The sequence below is a fragment of the Opisthocomus hoazin genome, chromosome W (genome assembly GCF_030867145.1).
Source record: "Opisthocomus hoazin isolate bOpiHoa1 chromosome W, bOpiHoa1.hap1, whole genome shotgun sequence".
NCBI classification, from domain to species: domain Eukaryota; kingdom Metazoa; phylum Chordata; class Aves; order Opisthocomiformes; family Opisthocomidae; genus Opisthocomus; species Opisthocomus hoazin.
The window spans coordinates 20,381,513-20,397,117 of record NC_134453.1 but is presented as its reverse complement, the minus strand read 5'-3'; the positions used below and the strand labels follow the sequence as shown (position 1 = coordinate 20,397,117).

At 49.0% G+C, this 15,605-nt stretch overlaps 1 protein-coding gene across 2 annotated transcripts in view; it reads left to right on the top strand.

The window, feature by feature from the left end:
• The window catches only part of LOC104335612 (unconventional myosin-Vb), a 177,919-nt gene that overhangs the window by 84,621 nt on the left and 77,693 nt on the right, over nucleotides 1-15,605 (top strand). For both annotated transcript variants that reach the window (XM_075446518.1, XM_075446517.1), the window contains exons 13-15: nucleotides 1,985-2,107; nucleotides 3,388-3,471; nucleotides 15,280-15,429. In XM_075446518.1, the coding sequence (XP_075302633.1) occupies nucleotides 1,985-2,107; nucleotides 3,388-3,471; nucleotides 15,280-15,429 (357 nt within the window). The remainder of the gene's footprint in view (nucleotides 1-1,984; nucleotides 2,108-3,387; nucleotides 3,472-15,279; nucleotides 15,430-15,605) is intronic.

The following is a 15,605-nucleotide window of genomic DNA, read 5'->3' as shown; positions in this document are numbered from 1 at the left end:
ATGATTGCTCCAGAGAGGGTGTTTTTTACATATAAATATGAAATATAATTGATGAAAAGAAACCCATCTGCATTTATGTAACTCCATAGTTTAAACATGCATGTCTATCTTGCATAGATTACATATGTCTACAAATGCCTCTTAATATTTATATATAAACCATATTTTTTCTGTGTGTATCCATACATGGCTGTGCTTACAACTGGAAAATATAAAATATTCCTGGGATAACACAGCTTGCATGAGTGGCTGCTGCGCTGAATTCAGCTGCTTCTTCCAGCTAACAGGGGTGGGCAGGAGCTGCTCGTCCCTCTGTCCGGAACTCTTCTGCTGTCTTTTAGCTTGCTGTCACAAAATCAAAGCTTTGGAAATCAGGGCAGCGTAAAGAAACATTCCTCATCTGCCTCAAGTTTTCCTTCTTATGGTTTGCTGCTGCTGTTTGCTCTGTCGTTTTTCCTAGAAAGGTCTATGCAAAGACCTGGTGGATGATCCAGAGCTTTCCTTGACACTGCACAATTGTTCTGTCATTTCTAGGCATCGATTTTTAAATATCACCTAACATTTTTCTTCTCTTTTCTTTTTCGAACTTAAATAATCCAGTCGGCCATTTTTTGTTAAAAAGTGTGTACGTGTGTGTATGTGCAACCATTGCTGTCCTGTTGGCAGTGATGGAGGGTCCACCAGCCCATGCCTTTCCCATCCTTGCCGGACAAACTCCATCAGCCATGGTCCTCAGCCCTGAAGTATAACAATTTCACCCCTTGTTTTCCTTTGGTTTTCAAGAATTTTGCTTTGTTTTGCTGGAAAAGTACAAAATAACAGCTATTTACACCTCTTTTGGGAAGCTTTGAGGGGTTTTAGGTGGTTAGCAGAGAGAGACCTAACACCCTAAAAAAATGAGTCTTTATGGAAATTGTAATCATGAGACTATCAGAAGTTACAATATTTTGTCATATGCTGCTATACAGCTGTATGGGCTTACAAAATAATAAATTTTTTTTTTCCTCCTGATTTTGGCATTATATCAGTAAAAACTACAGGTGCTGGTTAGGAAGGTAAACCCAAGCCCTCTTTGTAGTTGCTGATTTATGAAAACTCTCCCATTCCCTTGCTGCACAGGCAGCGCTGTGAGGTGGTTTTTTTTTTTTTAGTCATTGCAGTTATTAAGGATTTCTGTTTTCTGCCCCAGCCTACCAAAGCAGTATCTTGGGCAGCCCCTGATATCTTGGTGTGCCAAGGCTGAATCCTTTCAAGGGCAGGCCCACGTAAGGCTTGCGCCCTGATTTCAGTGTAAATAGGATGCAGAAGGAGGGGTTTGCGTCCAGGAGATTGATGGCACGGGGGGTTGGATGTGTGGGAGAGGGACACGGGTATCATTTGGCTGCAGTAGGATGGGTGTGTGGGTCTGAAGTGCCAACCCTGCGTGCAGTTGGGGTTAATCCGTCCTGTGTTTGGGATCCAAGTGACACCACTCCAAGCCTGCTGAGAGGCAGATGTTTCTTAAGAATTATCATTTTATTATTATTTTAATATTTTAAAATTATTATTTTATTATCATGATTTTTTAAAATTTAAAAAAACCCAGAACCTCTTGCTTGTTGTCTGAGGTGGCAATTTGTGAAACTATTTGGTCACCAAAACCTGCATTAAAAAAGTAATGTTGGTGCCTGAGCAATTAATGTAATTTAAGTGCAAAAATAATTCTTGAATTAATTTTTTTTCCTGCAAGACCTGTTCTGGCTGTTGGAGTAGAACCAGAATTCAGGTGTTTTTCACTGGAAGGAAAATTTTAGTGTGTTTATCAAAAATATGCATGCAAATAAAATAACACGTGCTTCTAGAACTGACGGGTGGACTTTTTTCTCAAATATTCCTGTAGCCCACGTCGACTACAAGAAGCCCACAAGGAGGGTTCCTCTGAAGGTTCCCTGCACCTCCTTGCATGCCTGACCATGACTTTTTGGTCTGTTTTCTCGCCATCTAGGTTCCCAAAGGCACCGACCAGAACTGGGCGCAGAAGCTGTACGACCGCCACACCGGCAGCCAGCACTTTCAGAAGCCCCGCATGTCCAACACCTCCTTCGTCGTCCTGCACTTTGCCGATAAGGTAACCGGGCGCCCGTTGCGTGCGCTGGGACTTGAATGCAGAAATGGGAAATTAATGGAGGGAAAGAAGAGCCGCTGGAAGGAAAATTAGTTTATAGCACCAGGGAGCCACTTTTTGGTGATAGGGATCCCTGGTTGGCAGTAATCTCGGCTGGGCACTCCGATCTAGATCAGCTTGGAGGACTTCAGCCTCTGAACTGTCACGCTAAGCTTTAAATAGCCGTGCTTCCTAGAGTAGAGAAAAATCCTCTTTCTCAAAGCTGTGGCAAAATGAATTTCTATAAAGGCAGCTTGACTGAAACTATATTGGAAAAGGAACTTATTTTTGAGGAGGCAGGAGCTGCGAGTGTCAGTGAGTCACGGTGGGGAGGAGCGTGTGGGAGGTGACCCTGGGCTGGTCTTATTCTGAGGGAGAAGATGCCAACTGTGGGCCTCTTAAGTCCTAGTGTCTGATGTGCTGTAGGGTCTCCTCCACAGGCTCAAGCTTCGTTGAAACCCTTGTTAGAAAGGAAAATGTAGGGCTGACCTGGGGACGTCTCCAAGGAGCCGGATGACACACGGGTGCTGCGATCCTGCACAGGCGCTTCTCCTGACCGGCTTTGCCCTGGATGCAAGGGGCCTTTTTCATGGCAAAGGTTGATACTTGCCTTTCCTTAGGCTTGTGATTATCACAGAATCATTAAGGTTGGAAAAGACCTCTAAGATCAAGTCCAACCATCACCCCCACACCACCATGCACGTGTATCCCTCACAAATTATATTCTTTTGCAAGCTTTCCCTTTTGTGGTCATTTTTTTCAGCCATCTTCAGATGCAAAAGATAAAATGAGATTTTCATCTCTCCTCTCAAAAGTCTTCCTTTGTGCCTCAACCCTCTGCAGCAAGAGACCTACAACACAAGAGACCTACAGAAGACATGGTCAGGAGATCTTTCGAGGTTTATTGATTAGCTTACAAGGATTTCAGGAGTGAACAAAAGAGTGTGTAGAGGGACTGATGATCCTTGCATTTTTACCCCTGGTTTCCATGGAAGTGCGGCTGGGTCCCACGCAGAGCAGCTTAATGATTACAAAACAATTTGTGTTTGTGTTAAGGATATTGCTTTCATTCAGATTAGCTTTCTTTGATAAAAAAGTGGCCTTCAAATTCCAGTTGGTCCCCCTCTTTCTCCCTCTCAGGTTTTTCAGGTGAGCTCCAACAGTTGGAGTGTGGTGGGACACAGCACCTTGTCCCTGTGTGGTTAGGCTTTACCTTCTGGGCTTCTTCCTTTGTCTCTTGCTAGGTGGAATACCAGAGCGAGGGATTTCTGGAGAAGAACAGGGACACCGTGTACGAGGAACAGATCAACATCCTGAAAGCCAGCAAGGTAAAAGCAGCGAGTTGGGGAGTGTGAGCTTCGTGCTTGTGTTACTGTGCTGTGCCATGCTGCAGCAGGTCATGTATGTGAAAGGGGTTGGAGGCAGCTACATGAACAGCAGCAAAAAAAGGAAATAAATGGGGTGTGGAGGAGGGAATAAGTAGGGAGAGGAGGGACAAGGCTGCTGGGGGCTATGGTTGCACCCAGGTGTGGATGTGCATGGTCTTGTGTTCTCCTCCACCCTGGTGTCGGTGTCCTGTTGAGGTGCATCAGAAAAATCCTTCTTGGACCTGTTGATCCTTTTTTTTTTTTTTTTTTTTTGTCATCGAGTGCCAAAATCGGGAACAGCCAGTTATGGGGCAGTGTGAATCCTGCCTAACTCTTGCTTGGAGCTCCCCACCCATCACCTGGCACCGCAGGTGTTCTCAAAAGCACGTGGAGCTATAGGTGATCCTGGGATTAAAAGTGCTGTGGTTCAAGTGCTGTGGGTAGTGTTGCTGACCCTACCACCCTTCTGTATGAAAATGGCTGTTCCCCTTAGCTGTAGCCATCGTACTTGGCCCTGCGACTTATAATGACTTTAATAACTAGTATGCAAAAAATAGGGTTAGTATACAATGCTGGAGATCTAACACGAACTCTGAGCTATTTCAGCTGCTGTAGAGCTATTTTACACTGCTGCCAATATGTAACATTGAAAAATTAACCCATGTTGATGATCAAGCTTCCTTTTGCTCCTGTATTACAGGATATGTGCCATGTACCTTTCCTCTCCTGAGTATTGCAAAACCAATTTGTCAGCACCTTATTGCATCAGTGCCAACAGAGATGTGTCAACTCATTTTGAATACCAAGTCTCCTGGTAAAGAGCTTTTTGGCACCTGGGGTTTAAAGTCTCTGTTAGTCCCGAGGGCTGTGAACTCGTAGGGCTGTTGGAAGCAGAAAAGCAGTAGCTGTGGGGCTCTGCAGGCTTCGGCATGGGTCGTGCCTGCAGTAAACGAGTGCTTGGTGAGTGGGCTTCAAGGTGGAGACTTCACACTTGTGTGTGTGAACTGAGCTGATTTTATACTGGCTCTTCTCCATGAGCATCCATCTGCACTCCGGTGCAATGGGTTAAAAGTGTCAATGATGCAGACTTTTAGGTCATTTCAAGTTCTTGTTGTTTAAAACCAAAGCAAAAATGGCCCCTGCAACCCCGAGTCTTTCATTGTCAATTAATGAGTTGAGACTTTTCCTTAACCCTTCCAGGGGCAGCTCTCTTATTAAGCAGGTAGCAGGAAAATCCAGCCTTGCAAAGTCCAACAGGCCATCCAGCAGCCAAAATCCAGACTGTATGACTCTGGGACACCTTTGTTTCCAGCAGACCTCGTGTGTGGTGTAGCAAAGGAGTATATCTGCTGTTCTTCAAACCATTTCAAAGCCTCCCCCAGAACAGGCCAGCTTGTTAACATGCATTATTTTTTTTTTTGCATTGCAAATTTTGATTACCCACTGCATGTTGCAAGGAGATGTGTTGCGTATCCAGATTTCTCCTCTTTGTGCTACCCTCCATTGGGTTTATGGCTGGATGTGACCTTCCAAATGCCACCCTAAATAAGGAACATGATGAGGAGAGAGGGAGGAAGTAGTATTATTTTTAGGAGTATTTTAAGCAGGACTTGGTTCCTGGCAAAGTAAGAAATTAGAATGGGAAATTAATTGAGCGTTGTCAGTGGCTTGCCCTGCGTCTCAGCAAGGCATCCATACGAAGATGGTGAGATGTGTGATATTCTCATTTATGGAGGTAGTTGCGAGTCTAATAACTGTGAAGCTGGGCTTTAATAATGCCTAAATCAAGATCTCTGTGTTTAGGAAGCTCACAGCTTTCCCAGGGTAAAACCAGGGCATGTTTAGAGCTTATTAGAAATGCCAGGTAACCTGCAGGAATAATTGATGCAGTGTGATGAATTATTTAGCCCGTGCTGAAGCTGCTGTTGGAGGTAGTGCTGCAGAACTGGTGGTGTCTGATGGGGAGCTCTGACTGACTTCTTCCCGTAGGTGCAGAGGAGAGCTGTAACTCACTGGGCTGGTGTGTTGGAGAGCGGTGGGGATGGTGCCACCTGCAACTCATTCCTTAAAAAAAGAAATTAAAAAGTGCTGAAATAGGTTTATTAACAGCATTGCGTTCTCTTCTCCCTTTCCTATATAGGGATCGTAATAGAATATCAGAACAGGCTGGGCTTCGGTTTAATAGCAAAGAAACAAACCCTGGTCGTTGCAACTGGTTTGCCTGGCCTAAACCATGGAGTTTCTGAAGCCATTAATGTGTATGCCTCAGGACCAAAGATCTGGGCTTACCTGGCCTGCAAACTAAGCTAATGCTCCTTGGGATCAGGCATCAGGACCTTGTGAATTCACAGTGGTGGCTCTCCAGGTGACCCCAACATCTGTGTTTGTGATCCAGCTTAAAACACTTGCAGGTGCGGTTGGCTCTGAGAATCTTTGGGTGATAGTTTGATCAACTTCTGCCTTTGAGCTGTTTCTGTAGTGCCATGGGAGCGGTGGCTGTTGTCAGGCTGTGACGATGTCGTGCTGACCCGGGAGGAAGAGCAGCGCTTCCCTCAGCGGGACCATTCTCATCCTCCTCCTGCAAAGCCTCCAAGTGCTGATCTTCTCATGCGTTCGCTAATCCCGTTGGCTGGCAGATTGAGTTATCCTGATTATTTTTTTTCTTTTTTTTGCCTCTCACCTGCCATGTGCCCTCTATGGGTATGAACAAATGAAAATTTTTTTCTTTTGCTGTAAAAAGCAACCTGGTTTCTCTGGACCAAGAGCAGCAGCAGTGGCGGTGCCAAGTCTGTTGCTCAATTGTGCTAATCTGACTAAAACTTAAATTTTTGCTGCAGAAGGCTGTGCTGTGAGGACTTTGTCCTGTACTCGGGATCAGCACTGTGTTACAGTATTCACTGCATTCCTCTTTGTATTCCCACTAAGGCGATACACAGGGCGAGGGGGAACGCTGTCAGTTTAGCACAGCAAGGACTTAAACACCTCTCTGTCAGCAAGTGCATTGCTGATGAAGTGCTCCCACCAAGGCAGAATTGCCATCTGCTAATTAGAATGCAGTTATTGCTGTCAACAAGATGGTGAAAGAGACTTTTTTTAAAGCAGCCAATTAGTTTTGTTAGCACTGGTCAGCTAAAACAGTTGTGAGTTGATGTTCTTTGAGTTAAGGGAACAGATCTGAATACTAATTAAAAGCACATGGGCATGCTGTTAGGATATTATATTCCAGTCCCCTAATTATGAATTATACACCAGTGGTTTTGACTCTGCCAGTTGGGAAGGAGGGATCTGTCCTTCTCGCTCAGCCCCCAGCATCCATGGGCTGCTACAGATGGTCCCAGTTACACCCAGTTTTGCTTTAAGCAAGCTGAAAGTTCACCTCTGAGGTTCTTGTTCAGCATTTGTGCAGGAGCAAGCACTCCTGTAATGAATAGCAAGCGGACAGAGGGGTCGATGGCATTCTCAGCTATGCGTTGAGAAGATATTTTGAAACCTGAAATTGCAGCTGGGGGTTTCACTGCATTGTCAAGCACGAGGTGGTGAAGCAGAGCCTGTGCTGGATGTCTTCCAGCGTCGAGCACATGCCACCCAAACATCCTGCATTTGCAGGAGTCAAAGCACCCAAGCCTCATGTCAGCAGAGCACAACAGCTGTCAGGATGCCCTTTTTTTAGGGTAGAGGGTCAGGCAAAGAAGGTGTGAGCCTTTATTCTGGTAGGAGTTGAGTGAGATAAAAAGAAAAGCTGTGTGAGTATGAAGCAGATCCTTAGCAGGCACTGTCCTGGAGCCCGTGAGCCATTTGCTAGCGTAATGCAAACAGTTTCCTTTCCATGGTGTTATTTAGGCTTCTGTGCTAGCAAGCTGAGCGAACAGCCTGCAGGACCGGGACTGGAAATATCTGTCTCAGCCCAGGGGGGTGGCAGAGTGCCAGGCAGCCCGTTACGCCACGGGGCTATCCGTTAACGTCTATCAACCCGTAAATCCCTGCGCTCTTCTCAGGATGTTAATGGGAATGCAACAAAGCTCAGCTTTCGGAGGAGCCTGGGATGGAGGGAAGAGCCCTGTGCAGAGCACGGCTGCCTTGTGTTGGTGTTATCGCATGGAGGTGTGGGGCTCGGTGTGCCGCGGACAAGGGGAGCGTGATGCTGGTGCCCTCTCCCACGGATGCTTGAGGGCAGGCGTTGCTGGAGGTGTGCTGGTGGGGCAGCATCTCCTGGGTTTCGGCAGTGTCACCGGGCTGGAGCCTGGCTCAGCTTGGTGGTAAGTGAAATGCCATCTGGTGACAGTGGTTTTTCTTCAGTTGAATTTACTGTTTGAATGGAAGTGCCGCTGTAGTGGGAAGCTGTGTGGGTGCACAGCTAGAGTAGAGACATGAAAATTTAACAGCCCTGCTAAACAGACCAGACTTATTGTGACTTCCTTAGCATTCAAGTTCCCCAGCCTAAAGCAGATTTGAAGATCCTGCCCCTTAAAAAAAAAAAAAAAAGGCATTAGCTGCATTTGCTAGCTCACCTGTTCTCCCATTTATGAAGCAGAGATGTTATTGCTGGCTTACCAGTAACTCCACATTTCAGGGATTTGAGGAGCTAAATGTGGTGCTTTCAGGGCTGCAGAATGGCAGCTCTGCTGTCTCCTCGCTCATTCATGCTGAAGTGCAGGTAATTAGTGAGGAAATGCTGGTGTCTCTTAATTGTTCGGAAAAGCAGGGGTGCCTCTGGGGCCATGGTGGGAGTGAGCTGCTGCCTGTCCTTGGGTGGAGACCTCGTTCCTGGGGCATGCGCTGTGCCAGTAGCATCTTTGCTGCTGTCAGGACTAGAAGAGTACCTTGAAACAAAGCCTGGGAACACAAGTCACTTCACGTTTGGGAGGTTTTATACCTTGGACGACACATCAGTGCTGCAGCCTTGCAGCTAGCCATCCTCTTTTTTTTTTGCTTGTGTGATTTAATGTGCACATTTCAAGGTTTGATGAACTACAAAACAGAACGGCCAATGGTCCTGCTGACGTGGTTGATGTAGGCAACACACATCGGTTTCTTTTTATTGCCTGTTTTTTCCCTTCCTGGTTTAAGATGGTATTATGGTTTGGCTGCAGCCGGCAACAAAAGCGCCACGCGGCCGCCACTCCCCCCGCCGGGGTGCGGAGGAGAATAGAAAGAAACAGGCAGAAACTGGTGGGTCGGGATAAGGGCAGTTTAACAGAACAGCAAACAAAGGGAACAGGAGCAACAATGATACAGAGAAGGAGAAAACCCAACATAAACCACACAACCCAGACAGCCGCTCTCCCGGACTGGACCAATGTGTGTGCGCTCCTGAGCCGCGAGAGAGTTCCCCCTGCCCAGCTCCCTCCCAACCAGAACCCAGCATGACAGCACATGGTATGGAATACCCTGCTCTGTTTGGCCAGGTGGGGTCAGCCCCCACCCCCCCGGCTGTGCCCCTTCCTGGAGTCTGGTGAAAATTAACCCTGTCCTGGCCGAACCCAGGACATGATCCACCCCTTATTCCATACCATCTACGTCATGCCCAGGTCCCCCATTGTCCAGTTGATCACCACCACTTCTCCTGTCTCCAGATATCATTCCCTTAGTCTATGGATCATCACTCTAAAGGGTCCATTGAGTTCATTTAATCCATGACTTTGGGCTCCATCTGTCGTAATGGTCTTCCGTGGCAGGAGAGGTGATGTGTGGTGATGGGCGGTCCCTTGCTGCATCTGGAGCTCATGGCTGATGTATCTGGTGTGGCCCGTGCCCACAATCTGCAGGTTAGAAATGTCGATCTCGAAGTTGCTGGGTGCCAGTTGTTGAAAACCAGGTCCAGTTCCATCATCGCTGTGCTCTGCTAGGTTTTAATCAAAGTCCATCCTTCTTTAATCTGGACGATTCTTACTATGATACTACTGGTACAATATATAACTATTATAACAGTGATAACAGACAGTGACAGGGTGATTTAACAATTAACTTTATACAAATTATTTATGGACTATTCTCCCCCAAAATCAAATCCCCATGAGGTACACATCGGACTTCCCCATCCTTCCGCATTACCCACCAGGTACACCCAGGTCCTTGAGCAAAAGCAATCCCGCGGACGGGCTTGCCTTTGCCCGAGGCAGGACTAACCCAGACTGTCTTCCCTAACATGTTCCGCATGTGCACTACAGGGACTTTATCCCCTTCTACAGGGCGCTGAGGTTTTGACTGGGCAGGACCAGCCCGGTTGGTGGATCCTCTGGTGTTCACCAACCAGGTGGCCTTTGCTAAATGAGTATCCCAGTTTTTGAAAGTCCCACCCCCCATTGCTCTCAAAGTGGTTTTTAGCAGCCCATTGTACCGCTCGATCTTTCCCGAGGCTGGTGCATGGTAGGGGATGTGATACACCCACTCCATACCGTGTTCTTTGGCCTAGGTGACTATGTGGCTGTTACAAAAGTGAGTCCCGTTGTCTGACTCAATTCTTTTGGGAGTGCCATGTCGCCACAGGACTTGTTTATCCAGGCCCAGGATGGTATTCCGGGCGGTGGCATGGGGCACAGGGTAGGTTTCCAGCCATCCGGTGGTGGCCTCCACCATTGTGAGCACATAGCGCTTGCCTTGGCGGGTTTGTGGCAATGTGATGTAGTCAATCTGCCAAGCCTCCCCATATTTATATTTTAGCCATCGTCCTCCACACCACTGAGGCTTTACCCGCTTGGCTTGCTTCATTGCAGCGCATGTTTCACATTCATGGATAACCTGTGCGATGGTGTCCATGGTCAAGTCCACCCCTCGGTCACGAGCCCATCTGTATGTTGTGTCTCTTCCTTGGTGGCCCAAGGTGTCATGGGCCCACCCAGCTATAAAGAGTTCACCCTTATGTTGCCAGTCCAGATCCACCTGAGCCACTTCAATCTTGGCAGCCTGATCCACCTGCTGGTTGTTTTGATGTTCTTCAGTGGCCTGACTCATAGCAACGTAGGCGTCCATGTGATGGACTTTTACAACCAACTGCTCTAGCCGGGCAGCAATATCTTGCCACAATGGGGCAGCCCAGATGGGTTTGCCTCTGCGCTGCCAGTTGTTCTTCTTCCATTGCTGCAGCCACCCCCACAAGGCATTGGCCACCATCCAGGAGTCGGTGTAAAGATAGAGCACTGGCCACTTCTCTCGACTGGCAATGTCTAAAGCCAGCTGGATGGCTTTCACCTCTGCAAACTGGCTGGACTCACCTTCTCCCTCGGCAGTTTCCGCGACTTGTCGTGTAGGGCTCCATACAGCAGCCTTCCACCTCCGCTGCTTCCCCACAATGCGACAGGACCCATCCGTGACCAGGGCATACTGCTTCTTATCTTCTGGCAGCTGGTTATACAGTGGGGCCTCTTCAGCATGTGTCACCTCCTCCTCTGGCGATGCTTCAAAATCTTTGCCTTCTGGCCAGTCCATGATTACCTCCAGAATTCCTGGGCGACTGGGGTTTCCCATTCGGGCCCACTGGGTGATCAGCGCGACCCACTTACTCCACGTAGCATCGGTGGCATGATGCGTAGAGGGGACCCTCTCTTTGAACATCCAGCCCAGGACCGGCAATCGTGGTGCCAGGAGGAGCTGTGCTTCAGTGCCGACCACTTCTGAAGCAGCTCGAACGCCTTCATATGCTGCCAGAATCTCTTTTTCAGTGGGAGTATAGCGGGCCTCGGATCCTTTGTATCCCCGGCTCCAGAACCCCAGGGGTCAACCTCGAGTCTCCCCTGGTGCCTTCTGCCAGAGACTCCAGGTTGGGCCATTCTCCCCGGCTGCGGTGTAGAGCACGTTTTTAACATCTTGCCCTGACCGGACTGGACCAAGGGCTACGGCATGAACTATCTCCCGTTTAATCTGTTCAAATGCCTGTCGTTGCTCAGGGCCCCATTCAAAATCATTCTTCTTCCGGGTCACGTGGTACAGAGGACTTACAATCTGGCTGTAATTTGGGATGTGCATCCTCCAAAAACCCACAACACCCAGGAAGGCCTGTGCTTCCTTTTTGCTGGTTGGTGGAGACATAGCTGCTATTTTGTTGATGACATCCATTGGGATTTGACGGCGCCCATCCTGCCATTTTATCCCCAAAAACTGGATCTCTTGCGCAGGTCCCTTGACTTTACTTCGCTTAATGGGGAAACCGGCTTTCAGGAGGATCTGAACTATTTTCTCCCCTTTCTCAAAAACTTCCTCCACTGTGTCACCCCATACAATGATGTCGTCGATGTACTGCAGATGTTCTGGAGCTTCACCCTTTTCCAGTGCAGTCTGGATTAGTCCATGGCAAATGGTGGGACTGTGTTTCCACCCCTGGGGCAGTCGATTCCAGGTGTACTGGGTGCCCCTCCAGGTGAAAGCAAACTGTGGCCTGCACTCTGCTGCCAAAGGGATGGAGAAGAATGCATTAGCGATGTCAATTGTAGCGTACCACTTGGCTGCCTTTGACTCCAGCTGATAGTGAAGTTCTAGCATGTCTGGCACAGCAGCACTCGGTGGTGTGACTTCATTCAGGCCACGGTAGTCTGTTGTCAGTCTCCAGTCTCCAGTAGATTTTCTCACTGGCCATATGGGACTATTAAAGGGTGAGTGAGTTTTGCTGATCACTCCTTGACCCTCCAGCTGGTGGATCAGCTGATGAATGGGGAGAAGGGAGTCTCGGTTGGTACGATACTGTCGCCGGTGCACCGTTGTGGTTGCGATTGGCACCTGTTGTTCTTCAACCCTCAGCAACCCCACAACAGAAGGATCCTCCGAGAGACCAGGCAAAATGGACAGCTGTTTAATTTCTTCCGTCTCCACAGCAGCTATGCCAAAAGCCCACCGATACTCCCTTGGGTGCTTGAAATACCCTCTCCTAAGATAGTCTATCCCAAGGATGCACGGAGCCTCGGGGCCAGTTACAATGGGGTGCTTCTGCCACTCCTGCCCAGTGAGGCTCACTTCAGCCTCCAGTACACTCAGCTCTTGGGACCCCCCTGTCACTCCAGAAATGCAAATGGACTCTGACCCTTTGAAATCTGATGGCATTAAAGTACACTGTGCACCAGTGTCCACTAGAGCTTTCTACTCTTGTGGGTCTGACATGCCAGGCCACTGAATCCACACGGTCCAATAAACATGGTTGTCCCTTTCCTCCACCTGGCAGGAGGCAGGGCCCCTCTAATCCTCGTCAGAGAATTTGCTGCTCACTTGCTGTAAGAATGACTTGGAGGTCCCCTCCAGAGGATCGGAATCAAGATCAAACTGTCTACCTGATCTGGAGAGCTGGCTGCTGGAAACTGGAGCGGCATTTTTCCTAACAGAATCCCCTTTTGTGATTGTTTTACCTCGCAACTCACGCACTCGTGCCTCTAGACTTGAGGTAGGTTTTCCATCCCCCTTCCTCATGTCCTCTCCGTGGTCACGCAGGTAGAACCACAGGGTGCCCCGTGGTGTGTAGCCTCTGTATTCTCTCTCCTGAGCAGAGAAACGCTTGCCCCTAATAGCTGAGACACTGGCCCGTACAGGTGGGGAGTAGGACATGCTCTCTTTGAGTTGCTTGACCAGTATCTCCATGACTGAGACAAGGGAGGAAGAGAGGGTTTCCTCATATTGCCGGAGTCTGACAGCCACCTCATCCTCTGTTGGTGCCTCTTTACCTTTCCAGTTTACAACTGCCAGTGAGTTGGCATATGAGGATGGTGCGCTCTGCACTAACTTCCTCCACATAGATGCTGTGCATGGGACTTCGTCTGGGTCTGTGGGTACCTGCTCATCGTCTGTGTCATAGTAAACCAGCTCCCGCACAGCTAATTCCCTCAAGTACTGAATACCCCTTTCCATATTGGTCCACTTGCCAAGGATAGCACACAAAATTCTCACTGAAGGGGTACCTCTCCCTCATGCCTGACAGAAGTCTCCTCCAGAGGCTGAGGACTTGTTCCTTTTTCTCAATGGCCTTGTCAATGCCCCCATCCCTGGCCAGGGATCCCAGGTGCTTGGCTTCCTTGCCCTCTAACTCCAAGCTGCTGGCCCCGTTATCCCAGCACCGCAGCAGCCAGGTGACAATGTGCTCGCCTGGGTGGCGGCTGAAATCTTTCTGCATGTCTCGCAGCTCGCCCAGGGACAGGGACCGGGGAATGATCTCTGTCTCTATCTCCCGCGATGACCCTGGCTCGTTGTCATCCCTCCCAGAGCAATCTGCTCTCTTTGCGTCTGTCTTTAGTTTTACAGGGGCGACTGCTACCGGCACAGGTTGGTCATTGGGCTCAGCCGCGATGCCTGCAGCTGGAGCTGGGGCTGGAGCAGCTGCTGTGCCCACTGGGGAAACCGAGGCAGACCCTGCAGCTGTGGTGCCGGTTGGGGGGGCTGTGACTGCCTGCTGGGCTGGAGGGGCTGCAGGGCTGGGTGGGGGGGCAGCGCCAGTCCCAGTGCCTGCTGCTTTGTTTCCCCCCCCTTCCCCTTTAGGGCACTGAATCAGGTTGAACAGGGCTCGGTAGGCGTGGGCCAGACCCCAGCACATTGCTGTGATTTGTGTCTCTCTGGAGTTCCCAGGGTGGCAGCACACTTTTTGCAGATATTTTACTAGTTTGTCTGGATTCTGCACTTGTTCGGGGTGAGTTTAAAACACACCGCAGGTGCCCACTGCTCTAGACATCTGCCCATGCTGTCCCACACACCCACCCACTCACAGCTATCCAGCCCTGGGGCAGGTCTCTGCAGGATGTTCTTAACTACTTGTTTAACCCTAAACAAGACCCAGAACCCATTCAGGAGGCAGAACAAAAGGAGAGTGCTGGCCTGAGCATCCCACGGGTACTCGAAATTCTCAAAAGCAGTTAGGACCAGCCTGAAGGAAGGAGGGGGGGTGAAAGAGTGGGGGAAGGTAGCCCCTCTGGTTTTCCCCACAGACTGGGTTTGATTATTAACAAATTCTAAGACATAGGATCCGAGATACGGAAATGACCGCAGTGCCGCATGCAAATACAAGCCTAATTTCATGCACAGTGATGTTATCATGTCATAAGTCGATATCGTACAGTAGAGTAAAATCATGATCCTGATCCTTTTCCCAGCGATGATGAACAGCACAGCAGTGAACACATACAGCAAATAAGGATTCAAAAACCACAGCCACCTGATCAAAGACAGAAACCTTTTTTACCGGCGACTGTTTAACTAACACAGTAAATGAGTATAACAAAATTTAATAAAATCTAAGAAATCTGTTTCAATACACACTGCTCAGCCCTGCCCTTATCCCCGCCCCATGCTTGGGCGCCAATTTATTGTATGGTTTGGCTGCAGCCGGCTACAAAAGCGTCATGCAGCCGCCCCTCCCCCTGCCAGGGTGCGGAGGAGAATGGAAAGAAACAGGCAGAAACTGGTGGGTCGGGATAAGGGCAGTTTAACAGAACAGCAAACAAAAGGAACAGTAACAACAACGATACAGAGAAGGAGAAAACACAACACAAACCGCACAACCCACAGAGCCGCTCTCCCAAACCGGACCGGCGCCCCCACTCCCGAGCCGCAAGTGAGTTCCTACCGCCCCGCTCCCTCCCCACCAGAACCCAGCATGGCGGCACATGGTATGGAATACCCTGCTCTGTTTGGCCAGGTGGGGTCAGCCCGCCTGGCTGTGTCCCTTCCTGGATTCTGGTGAAAATTAACCCTGTCCTGGCCAAACCCAGGACAGATGGGTAAAAAATGACCAGAGTAATGCGACTTGCGTGGGTTCATTCAGCAAAGAGGCCAGAGGTGCTCAGGCATTGTCTTTCGTTTCAGTATCAAATGGTAGCAGACTTATTCCGAGATGAGAAGGATGCTGCGCCCACCACTTCTGTGGGAAAGGGAACATCCAAAATCAGCGTCCGTTCTGCCAGACTAGCAATCAAAGCTGCCAATAAGGAGCACAAGAAAACAGTGGGGCGACAGGTAACATATGATATGAGCGTGTCGGTCAACAGCAGAGGAACAGGGCAGGTAAATCCTAATACTTTTTTAGTTAACATCTCATTTCTGCAGTTTGAAGCAGAGATAAATAAAGGGCTGTTGGGATGGGGTAAGTGAGGAGACCTTCCCCTTGCCTGTGGTGACGATGGGAAGTGTTT